The sequence below is a fragment of the Astyanax mexicanus genome, chromosome 18, assembly GCF_023375975.1.
Source record: "Astyanax mexicanus isolate ESR-SI-001 chromosome 18, AstMex3_surface, whole genome shotgun sequence".
NCBI classification, from domain to species: Eukaryota; Metazoa; Chordata; class Actinopteri; order Characiformes; family Acestrorhamphidae; genus Astyanax; species Astyanax mexicanus.
The window spans coordinates 42585483-42597977 of record NC_064425.1 but is presented as its reverse complement, the minus strand read 5'-3'; the positions used below and the strand labels follow the sequence as shown (position 1 = coordinate 42597977).

At 42.1% G+C, this 12495-nt stretch overlaps 1 protein-coding gene across 1 annotated transcript in view; it reads left to right on the top strand.

Moving 5' to 3' along the window:
* The window catches only part of fndc3ba (fibronectin type III domain containing 3Ba), a 121924-nt gene that overhangs the window by 63255 nt on the left and 46174 nt on the right, over nt 1-12495 (top strand). The window contains exons 7-9 of the mRNA XM_049467293.1: nt 840-898; nt 9682-9839; nt 10451-10510. Coding sequence (XP_049323250.1) covers nt 840-898; nt 9682-9839; nt 10451-10510 — 277 coding nt within the window. The remainder of the gene's footprint in view (nt 1-839; nt 899-9681; nt 9840-10450; nt 10511-12495) is intronic.

Sequence of the window (12495 nt, the reverse complement as noted above, 5' to 3'; positions counted from 1 at the left end):
CCATTTTCATATTATATGTTGATTACCTAATTAAGGCAAGCAGAAGAAGTTTTATACATAAAAAAAAAAAAAAAAAAAAATTTTCCTATATATTCAAACTTTAAAAACAGGTGAATTTGACCTCACCCCGCCTCTCTTCGTTCGCTCCAGTCACCAGGTCACGCCTCACCTTCGACCCTGGTGGCTGGAAGCTTAGGGGGAGGGACTGTGGCGTGAGGAGGCGGGGGAGTTGTGGGTCCGCCCCACGCCAGAGCGCACAGCTCTATGTGTCCCAGCTGGTCCGCATCCGGACTGATTAAGCAGCCAGCTGGGACAGCTATAAAACTCAGCCTCAGCTCACTGGAGGGAGGACTCTTGACTGGGGAGCTGAGGGCTGAGGCTGCACGGACCTTTAAAACTACAGTAAAGTTAATTCTACCGACTCTAGAGCCCCACTGGGCTGAGTCATGTTTATTTAAGTTATTTTGGGTGTGGTGGAGGGCATTTTCATGCCGAATAAAGGTATGTTTTGAGTTCATTTACTCCCCATGTCTGTGTTCTCTGTGTGCTTCCTCCTTCCGGGTCACAGTGGATTATGACAGGTCCCAACAATAGTTAATGTTCATCTCAGCGTCTTTATCTTAACACTGTTAAACATGGTGGTGGTAGTGTTTAAGGGTCATGATCTGGGTGGCTGCTCCAGGTACTGATTTTCTTCTCTTCTACTTTTCCTTTTGAATGATCCTCCAGAAAGTGCTAGATTCAATTACTGTTACATCTTAATCAATCTCTCTCTCTCTCTCTCTTTCTTTCTCTCTCTCTTTCTTTCTCTCTCTCTCTCTACTCTATACTTTCGGTAGATCAAGACACTGAGGTGAAGAAGTTCCAGGATGTTCTGTCAGTTATGGAAAAACCCCAGGTGAGTTGACAGTGGGGAAAATAATGATTGATCACATGCTCATTTAGTAAATGTACCTAGAACTGTTTTAATTTATACTGTATGTTAATCTATGTATTTAAAAAAAAATCTGAACAAGAACATTGAATAAAGGTTATAAATGAATTTGTATTTGATGACGTGAATTACGAATTGGATCCTCAAACAAAACCCTTGTTGGCAAGAACTGAGGTCAGACCTTTCTTGTAGTTGGTCACCAGGTTCGCACCAGGTTCACAACTTGCAGGATTTTGTCCCGCTGCTCTTTATAGAAAATCTCCTAATCCTGAAAGTTTCGAGGACGTCACAGGAAAACTCAAACTTTGAACTCCTTTCCAAGATTTTCTTTGGAATTAAGGTCCGGAGACTAGTTAGGCCACATGGTCTTAATGTGCTTCATCTTAAGCCACTCGTTTTTTGGGTCATTGTCATGCTGGAGGACCCATCCACAACTCAACTTCAGTGTTCTCTTCTCATTCAAGATTCTACAGTACCACTAGCAGAGAAGCAGCCCTAAAGCAGAATGTTTCCACCTCTGTGTTTGACAGTGGGGATGATGATCTTGGGGTCATATCCACACACACATCCATCCAGTCATCCATCTATCCTCCCATCCATTTACCCTTCTCTCCACCTTCCCATCCACACACCCATCCTACCTCCATCCACCCTCCCATCCATTCACTCATCCATCCACTCATCCATCCACTCATTTATCTATCCTCTGACCCATCCTCCCATCCACACTCTCACCCATGTACCCTCCCATCCATACACACACCCATACCATTCCATCCACTCATCCGTTTATCCTCTCACCCATTTACCCTCAAATCCACCCTCCCATCCATTCGCTCATCCATCCACCCATCCATCTATCCTCCCACCCATTCACTCGTACATCTATCCTCCCACCCATCCACCCTTTCATCCATCCTCCCATCCATCCACTCATTTATCTATTCTCTGACCCATCCTCCCATCCACACTCTCACCCATGTACCCTCCCATCCATACACACTCATACCATTCCATCCACTCATCCGTCTATCCTCTCACCCATTTACCCTCAAATCCACCCTCCCATCCATTCGCTCATCCATCCACCCATCCATCTATCCTCCCACCCATTCACTCGTACATCTATCCTCCCACCCATCCACCCTTTCATCCATCCTCCTATCCATCCACTCATCTATCTATCCTCCACCCTTTTACTCTTCTATCCACCCACCCATCCACCCCTTCAATCCTACCTCCATCCACCCTCCCATCCTACCTCCCATCAATTCACTCATCCATCCACTCATTTATCTATCCTCCCACCCATCCTCCCATCCACATTCTCACCCATGTACCCTCCCATCCATACACACACCAATACCATTCCATCCACTCATCCTCACATTCATCTATTCATTCAGCCAATCATTCATCTAACCTCCCACCCACTTATCTGCTCTCCTAACAGTTGGATATCTATCTATCTATCTATCTATCTATCTATCTATCTATCTATCTATCTATCTATCTATCTATCTATCTATCTATCTATCTATCTATCTATCTATCTATCTATCTATCTATCTATTGATATATGTATGCATATTTATTTTGAACTATTCTCTTGTCTCTTCACAGTTACTGTAGGGCTGTGCTGACACAGGGCCACATGGGGGCAGTCTTTCGCTGTAGAATGACAGTTATCTGAGTTCAGTACCTGATGTGTGTTTGTGTGTTTGGGGTTTGTTTCTGGACCTGTTTGGTTGTGTGTGGATGTTTGAGTGTGTGTTGCTGTGGTCATGTGACTCGTAGATGATGTTGACTAAAGGGTTTTTTTTATTTTTTTGCTCTAGTTGTGACACAGAGACACAAACACACACCACAGAGACTCGTCTTTCTGCAGCTGAGACATGGGGTCTGTTCTGTCCGAACATTCATGTTTGTGTTTATCTGCGTTTGTCACAATGTGTGATGCGGTCCTTCAGCTGAACTACATTTTCACAGTGGTCCAAAAATAGTTCATCCAGCACCCGACCAAATTCACCCACAGCTGCCTTTTGAAATCCAGCCCAGTTTGGCAGGAAACCTGTGGACCTGGCAACCCTGCGTATCCAGACTCCACCACCATGGACAGCCAGCATGTGATCCATTCACACAGAATCCCGCCAGCAGCTTCACACTTTCCCCTGCACACACCATCACTGAACCATCAATACCTGCTGAACCATCCAGTTCTAGACCAGTTTTAACTGGTAACTGGTTTCAGATGGTAAATACAGCCTTTGTGCTGATAAAGCATACATTGGAATAAATTGGTTACCCAGTATAGCTGTTGACGACCATTACGTATGTTTATGTTGGTCCAGATTGCTGGACCAGCTGATTGACAGCATGACCAGTCCAACCAACCTTGTCATCCACCCTGGTCATGTTGGTCATAGTGCTGGTAGAACACCTAAACCATCAGCTAAACTGATGGTCCGGGTGCTGCCACTATGATGAATCATGCTGTTTCTGCATCAGCAGCCAGAGTCAGAGAGAGCACAATGTGCTGGGTAGGTGGCACTCTATCCCAGAAGTCAGTGTGTATTTGTTACTGTAACGAGGGGGAAAAGTACGCCTCTTAATTAATTACGGGTGTGTTTTGGGCAGAATGTGCAATAAACCAATCAGCGTGTTAGTTGTCATTCCCTTTAAGAGGCAGGGCAGTTGTGCTGGTATGCTCTGACTTTGGCGGATTGCTATTTCTGGGGCGCATGTGTTGTAAGCATTATTAGTGATGGGAATCCCAGATCATGCTGCTTCTCCATCAGCAGCCGGAGTCTGAGAGAGCACAATGTGACATGCACTTTCACCTTATCATGCCTACTGTGGTGCTGGCCTCCGTTTGCATTTATGGATTTGGCAATTTCTTTTCAGAACATTGGCTGCCTCTGCCTAATGCTGCAGTTGATTGGTGGCAGTTGGAAAAGAGGCGGAGTCTGGTTTCACATGAATCAAAGGAGGCCCTTAGTGATGTGGAAGTTTATAGAAACTGGGTAGAAGAAGGGTTAAAATTAGACATACTTTGTACTAGGGGTGTGCCATATCGTATCGTACGCCATAATATCGCCAACATTTTTGAATATCCTGAACGATATTATACCCTGAAATATGGTGCCATATCATCCACCCCTAATTATCACATCAGGGCTCTACTTTTTAGCTGTTTTAAGCAAAAGAAAAATTTACACATTTCTTCAGTATCATTAATGTTACTTTAATCCTGGATATATGGAGATATTTAAAGTTCTGTTACAAATCTGCTAAAATTCTTGTATTTTTTTAATATCTTTATTTTTTTGTCTTATCGCCAAGAGTATGGTTATTGTGATAATACCATAAAATATCATGATATTATTTTAGGGCAATATCGCCCACCTCTACTTCATATTTCACAATTCTCAGCTAAACTGGTCAAGCAGTTGAACCAGCTCAGAAGTTCTTCCTCTCTCTCTCTCTCTCTCTGATGGATTTGTTCCTACTGCTCAGAATTGGATCACTGAAAAGCTGCTTTATGATGACTCTGGATGTTCTACAGCTCTATAAACCCGCCCTGTCGAGTTCTGTTGGTCGAGTCCTTCAGACGTGCTCACGCTCTGACTCTGAAAATGTTCTAATGAGGCGTTAAAGTGTCCGTGTCCACGCTGTGGGAGGATTGAGGGGGTGAAGGTTTGATCCCAGCAGGAGTTCCTCTTCCTCAGATCTTCTCCTTTACTCTCCAGATCTCTGATAAACTGGATCTCACACGGGATCTGAAGCTCATTCGGTTCTGGCTGATTCTGCAGTAGATGTGAGAAGGTGTGCTGCTGTGCTGAGTGAGAATGGTGGTTTCTGGTTCTGTAGAGCTTCATGTGTTTGTTACGTAGTTTACTGTACATGTTTTCCAGTTTTGTCCAGTTTCACAATACCGTTCAGTGACATCATCATCACTCATTGTGTTTCTATCATTATTGCAATATGAGCTTTCATAATAGCTGTGATAACATTATGAATAACAGCAAACTCACACTGCATCACCAGTGTACAGCAACAGAGGGAGCTTTACCTGTCCCTGAGCGGATTGTGCTCGCCTGAAATAACTAGGCTGGAGGCAGAGCGAGGCAGAGCGACATAGAGTGAGGAAAGCACAGAAGAGTGAGGCAAAGCAAAGAAGAGTGAGAAAATGCATGGAAGAGTAAGGAAAAGCAACAAAGAGTGAGACAAAGCATAGAAGAGTGAGACAATAACAGAAGAGTGAGGAAAAGGAAAGAAGAGTGAGGAAAAGCACAGATAAGTAAGGAAACGCAACGAAGAGTGAGACAAAGCATAGAAGAGTGAGACAATAACAGAAGAGTGAGGAAAAGGAAAGAAGAGTGAGGAAAAGGAAAGAAGAGTGATGCAAAGCACAGAAGAGTGATGCAAAGTACAGAAGAATGAGGCAAAGCACAGAAGAGTGAGGCAAAGCACAGAAGAGTGAGGCAAAGCACAGAAGAGTGAGGCAAAGCACAGAAGAGTGAGGCAAAGCAACAAAGAGTGAGGCAAAGCACAGAAGAGTGAGGCAAAGCACAGAAGAGTGAGGCAAAGCACAGATAAGTCAGGAAAAGCAACGAAGAGTGAGAAAAAGCACAGAAGAGTGAGGCAAAGCACAGAAGAGTGAGGCAAAGCACAGAAGAGTGAGGCAAAGCACAGAAGAGTGAGGCAAAGCACAGATAAGTAAGGAAAAGCAACGAAGAGTGAAGAAAAGCAAGGAGGAGTGAGGCAAAGCACAGAAGAGTGAGAAAAAGCAACAAAGAGTGAGGCAAAGCAATGAAGAGGGAGACAAAGCACAGAAGAGTGAGGCAAAGCACAGAAGAGTGAGGCAAAGCAAAAAACAGTGAGGCAAAGCAACAAAGAGTAAGGAAAAGCAATGAAGAGTGAGACAAAGCAAGGCAGCATGAGGTAGAGCAAGACAGAGCAAAGTAAAGTGAGGAAAAGCAGGTAGACTGAGATTAATTAAGGTAGATTTAGACGAAATAAGGCAGGGTGTGCTAGAGTAAGGCATATCGAGGTAGAGTGTGGTACATTTGAGGTAGAGTGAGGTAGATTGAGACATAAAGAGGCAGAGTATGGTACACTGATGCAGAGTGTGGTAGAGTGAGGAAGAGTGAGGTAGAGTGTGGTACATTTGAGGTAGAGTGAGGCAGAGTATGGTACACTGATGCAGAATGAGGAAGAGTGAGGTAGAAATCCAGATTAAAGCTCGTACCAATCTACTTCTCATCCTGGGGAAAATTGAGTGCCTCCAGACCAAGTGCTGAAAAACCTCTGAGAAGATTAAACTAATTAAAATCGATATCACACATCACATTTCTGTCCATATATCACACACCCCTAGTGTGTGTGTGTGTGTGTGTGTGTGTGTGTGCGTGTGTGTTACTGTTGTGTGAGGAGCTGTTGATAGATGGTTAAATCTGTGAAGTGTCCGCTGTAGAACACACGCCATTATTTACCACAATAACACTCAGCCAATTCACCTTCATCTGCCCTGCCTTACTGAGTGTGTGTGTGTATGTGTGTGTATGTGTGTGTGTGTGTGTGTGTGTGTGTGTGTGTGTGTGTGTGTTATTAGAGTTATTACCACACAGTGAAGGCTTTTGTTTGGTGCTGGAGAGGACTGTGTCAGATGCTGTAACAATCAAACAGTGGGTGTGTCAAAAATACATTTAAAATCAGATTATTACAATTATCTGATTATTAAAATGTAAACAACTTCTCCACAATTTATCCCTGTTCATCCACTATTCTTCCTTATTCTTCCCCAATATATCCCCAACTCGTGCCGAACTCATCCCCAACTTGTGCCCAGTTTGTCCCCCGTTTTTCCACAATTCTTCCCCAACTTGTCACCCATTTATCCCCAATTCTTCCCAAGTTTTTCCCCAACTCGTCTCCAACTTGTCCGCAATTTTTCAACAATTCTTCCCCAATTTATCCCCAACTCATCCCTAATTCATCCCTAACTCATTATTATATTGAACAATTAGACATTACACTCATCCCCAATTCTTCATGCAACTTGTTCCCAGTTCTTTCCCAATTCTTCCCCAGTTCTTTCCCAATTCTTCCTCAGTTCTTCCCCAACTTGTCCACAATTAATCCCTTTTCTTCCACAATTCTTCCTCAACTCATCCACAATTCTTCCTTATTCTTTCCCAATATATCCCCAATTCATTCCCAACTTGTCCCCAACCCATGCTGAACTCATCCCCAATTCTTTCCCAACTTGTGCCCAGTTTGTCCCCCGTTCTTCCACAGTTCTTCCCCAACTTGTCCATAATTCTTCCCCAATTTTCCCCCGTTCTTCCACAATTCTTCCCCAACTTGTTCCCCATTTATCCCCAATTCTTCCCAAGTTTTTTCCCCAACTCGTCCCCAACTTGTTCGGAATTCTTCCACAATTTTTTCCCAATTCATTACTCATTACTGTATCGAACAAGTATTAGACAGAGCTCCATCATTCCAGAGAACGCTGTTCTATTTCTCCACAGCTCAGTGCTGGAGGCTTTATAACTCTCTAGCTCATAGCTGGAATTAGGCATTGTGCCAGTAGATTTATGTCGGTTTATCTGCTAGAGAGAGTCTTAATCTTTTGGCTGTATTTTTCTTTTACATTGACTAGACAAGCAGTGTGTGTTGGGTGCAACATTAGCATTGGGTCCCACTTAAAGTAGAAGGTAAACGCATCATTCATTAGAAAGGTCTTTATATTACATAGACACGTTGGCACCTAGATCTCTGATTGGTCTGAATTGAGGTGAGAGGTGATGTAATGATCCTGTGGGTGGGTGTGTGTGCGTGTTGTAAGTGGGCGGGGTCACGCTGAGGTTGACCTCTGTATTTGTTGTTTTGTAATGAAATGTTTTCTCTGTAAGAGACGGCTGCTGTCTGTCTGATTGAGTCTGAAAATGGGGATTGTGTTCTCCAGACTGAAGAGTCTCAGGGAGGACGGGGGAGATGAGCACAAGCTTTGATCTTCTGTCCGACACTGTATTTCCAGGATTGCAGGAAACAGACCTGAGGCTGAGTGTTTACCTGGCTTTGTGTCAGAGATGGACATTTATAAAAAAGGCTATTTCCTGAAATATTTCTGTTTTTCACAGTTTTTCACAGTTTCCAGGAAAAATATTTTATACTGTGATAGAAATATTGAAAACAAAGAAGTTTTTACATATGTTAACTGTCCAGACAACATAGGAGATCTGTATAAAAAGTATGATCCTAGTGGTTATTTTGTGTGCAGGTTATAATATAAAGGTGTGTTGCTCTCTGTGCAAGTGTTTCAATTCAAGATTCAAAGAGTTTATTGTCATATGTACAGTACAGAAACGGGTTTCAGTGTACAATGAAATTCTTTCTTTGCTCTTCGCCAAGAATGCCAAATAGAAGATAGAAAAAGTGCAAAAAAAATACAATAAGGTTATAAATATTAAACTAATTGTCAAAGACATAAAAAAATAAAAGTTACTTAAGCAAAGAAATGTATAAAAAAAGTGCAAGTGCGAAATAATGCAGTTATGGACATTAACTATATATATTAAAAAAAGATTAACAGTAAAGTGACGGCTGCAATGTAAACATGTTGAAGTAAAGTGCAGGGTTATTCCTGAGTTGTGTTCAAGAGTCTGATCGCAGGGTTATACCTGAGGTGTGTTTAGAGTCTGAAGGCAGGGTCATTCCTTAGGTGTGTTCAAGAGTCTGATGGCCGTGGGGAAGAAACTGTTCTTTAACCTGGTGGTCTTGCATTTTACAGGTGTGTTATTTTTTTATACTATGTTACAGGTGTGTAGTGTATAAATGTGTATAAAGGTGTGTTATTGTTCTGTGTGCAGGTGTGTAGTGTACAGGTGTGGAAAGGAGCGTTATTGTTTTTTGTACAGGTATGAAAAGGCGAAGGTGTGTAGTGTACAGGAGTTTGTAAAGGTGTTTTTGTGTTCTTTGTACAGGTGTGGAAAGGTGCAGATGTGTAGTGTACAGGTGTGGAAAGATGTAGGTGTGTAGTGTACAGGTGTGGAAAGGTGCAGGTGTGTAGTGTACAGGGGTTTGTAAAGGTGTTTTTGTGTTCTTTGTACAGGTGTGGAAAGGTGCAGATGTGTAGTGTACAGGTGTGGAAAGATGTAGGTGTGTAGTGTACAGGTGTGGAAAGGTGCAGGTGTGTAGTGTATAGGTGTTTGTAAAGGTGTTTTTTTGTTCTATGTACAGGTGTGGAAAGGTACAGATGTGTAGTGTACAGGTGTGAAAATATGTAGGTGTGTAGTGTACAGGTGTGGAAAGGTGCAAGTGTGTAGTGTATAGGTGTGTGTAAAGGTGTTTTTTTGTTCTTTGTACAGGTGTGGAAAGATGTAGGTGTGTAGTGTACAGGTGTGGAAAGATGTAGGTGTGTAGTGTACAGGTGTGGAAAGGTGCAAGGGTGTAGTGTATAGGTGTGTGCAAAGGTGTGTTATTGTTCTTTGTACAAGTGTGGAAAGGTGTAGGTGTGTAGTGTACAGCTCTGCAAAGGTGTGTTATTATTCTTTGTACAGGTGTGAAAAAGTGCAGTTGTGTATCATACAGGTGTGTAGAATACAGATGTGGAGAGGTGTAGGTGTGTAGTGTACAGGTGTGTGGAAAGGTGTATTGTTATTGTTCTGTGTGCAGCTGTGTAGTGTACAGGAGTGTAATACTTTGATGCGTAGTGTAAAGGTGTGTTATTGTTCTGTATCCAGGTGTGCAGCATACAGGCCCGAACAGCCAGGTTAAGGTGGACGCCCCCTGCTGGTCTGCAGAACAGGGACAGGCTCAGTAATGGTCATCCGTACTCCTGCACCTATGAAGTCACGGTATCAGATAAAGGCCGGGAAGGGAAGTACCGCGTCATCTACAGGTAAGAAACTAGTTCAATAAACATATGTTAGCCATAAATGTTCCATGATAGGGCTACTTTAATCATAAATTTACTTCGGCAGTGCTTTTTAGTCATACATTTACCTTGGTGGTGCTATTATAATTACAAATTCACCTCAGTAGTGTTATTATAATCTTAAATTTACCTCAGGAGTGCTTCTCTAATAGTAAATTTACCTCAGTAATGCTATTCCAGGGTCTTCAGGGAGAAGAGGGTGGTGAGCAAAGTGTTCTACTACTGCTAAACAGATACTAACTTAAGCATGAATTCAAATAAATAAGTCATGGTTTGGTATATATTATTCATTCTTTTTACTTATTCAAGTTCTTTTTTGGTTGGCAAATATTCCATGCATCCATAATATATAGAGTATTAATATACATTTATGTAAGTAAGTATCAGTGGAAGCTGATGGTGTGTCCACAGATTACAGTACCCAACAAATATTACAATTAAAAAATTAGTGGACCCAGAACAGAACCCTGTGGTGCACCACAGATTTCATGTGTTGTACTGAAGTCTTATCTGTCAAGGAAGGTAAATTAAGATTACTAAGCCTTAATAATAATAATTGTATTGTTGTATTTCAGTGGTGAGGAGCTGGAGTGTGCTCTACAGGACCTCAGACCCGCTACCGACTACCACGTACGGTACGACTGCAAAACCCAACACAACACTTCCATCTTTTATTTATTCTTTTTTTTTTTTTTTTATCTAGGAAAACACCATTAACCTGAAGTCTGACAGATGTGTAGATGATTACTGGTTTGGTCTGATAAAAGACACTGGGTCTTAACATCAAAGGGCACAAAGCTTACTAAGTTAAGTAAAGCTAAGCTAAATAAATAAAAATGTAATAAAAAAAAGACATTCTTTTAAAGTAAAACGAGTGCTGGATGTTAATCTATACAGATTTCTCTCCTGAAAATTGTTTATTTAGATGAATAAAGCTTTTTTAAACTTTTGTTTATTTACAGTAAGCTTAGATTCCCGAATTTCTCCAGCGCTAAGGCTGGTTGCATTAGCATTAGCAGCTAAATGGCTAAGCGGCTCCAGCACGGCTCCAGCAGTGCTAGCCGGGGCTAGGAGCAGGCTACAGTCCAAATAATACTCACCTCTGAACAAGGGAAATAGCGAGCACGGTTCACGGGTAATGCTAATGCTACTCCAGCAGTGCTAGCCGGGGTTAGGAGCAGGCTACAGTCCAATAATACTCTCCTATAAACGGGGAAATAGCGACCATAGTTAGCGGGTAATGCTAATGCTACTCCAGCAGTGTTAGCCAGGGCTAGGAGCGGGCTACAGTCCAATAATACTCACCTCTGAACAAGGGAAATAGCGAGCACGGTTCGCGGGTAATGCTAATGCTACTCCAGCAGTGTTAGCCAGGGCTAGGAGCAGGCTACAGTCCAATAATACTCACCTCTGAAAAAGGGAAATAGCGAGCACGGTTCGCGGGTAATGCTAATGTTACTCCAGCAGTGTTAGCCAGGGCTAGGAGCAGGCTATAGGCAGATAATACTTTAAAGATTAAAGGATTTTAAGTGCACCTTATAGTGTGAAAAATAAAGTAATTTTTGTGATTTAACGAAGGTCAGGTTAGAGTATAGAGGCCTCATGGTGAGCACTTTAATCCTAACTTTGCTGTGGAGCTACACACTGCCCCAACAGTTGGTGTTATATTATAGGAAGTCATTCCAAATGAAAATCAGTCGCCTCTAGTAGTGATACGGGGGATATTACAGTTCAGCGACATATGCAGGACATCCTGCAGCCATGCAACATGTGTTGCCTCTAAAGGCAGGACTTCCAACTGGCTTTTTTCAGCAGGATAATGCTCATCCACACACAACATGGGTTTCCACACTAATGTCTCCTCCAGATAGCAACACTCCTATGTTCTGCCCGGTCACTGGAGCACCATCTTCATCAACCTATGATTGTGTAGAACAGGATCTACAGGACCAGCTGCAACATCTGTGCGTAAATGTGCTGCAGAATGCCATAAGAAACCTGTATGCCTCCATGTCCAACCGTATCTCATCCTTTATCCAGACTAGAGGCTAAAGGATGAAGAAGCATTTGTAGCAGCTTGATTTATAAGAGTGTATGTTGTTTTGATTGTAAGTGTTTATGAATTATTATTATGGGGTTGATATTTCTAGCGGTACGGTGTATTTGATCAGTAGGAGTGTTCAGACGTATTGATCATTTTTACTCCGTTAGCTCAGGATAATGGAATCTGATATCCAGCGTGAGGAAAAGGTCAGGCTGGAGTGTGAGGCGAGTGTTTAAACTCAGTGGAGAATAAAATCTCACCAGTAGAGTTGTGTAAAAGAGTTAAAAAACAAATACAGTTTAAGAGTTTGTCGCAATATTTTTAAATGTATTTTTACCTTAACTTGCAATTATATTTATGTAAGGGACCAATTTGATATATTTGTTACTTATGTTTAATCTGAAACATCTGAAACATCTACCATTCTCTAACACAGACTTTTCCCACTCCTCCATGCAGAATTCTTTCAGCAGTGTGATGTTTAAAGGGTTTCTAGGACAGTAGGTTTCTTCAAATGTTGGGTTTTGTTTGTTGAAACCATGTATTTTATAACTGTACCCAAATATTTCCGCACAC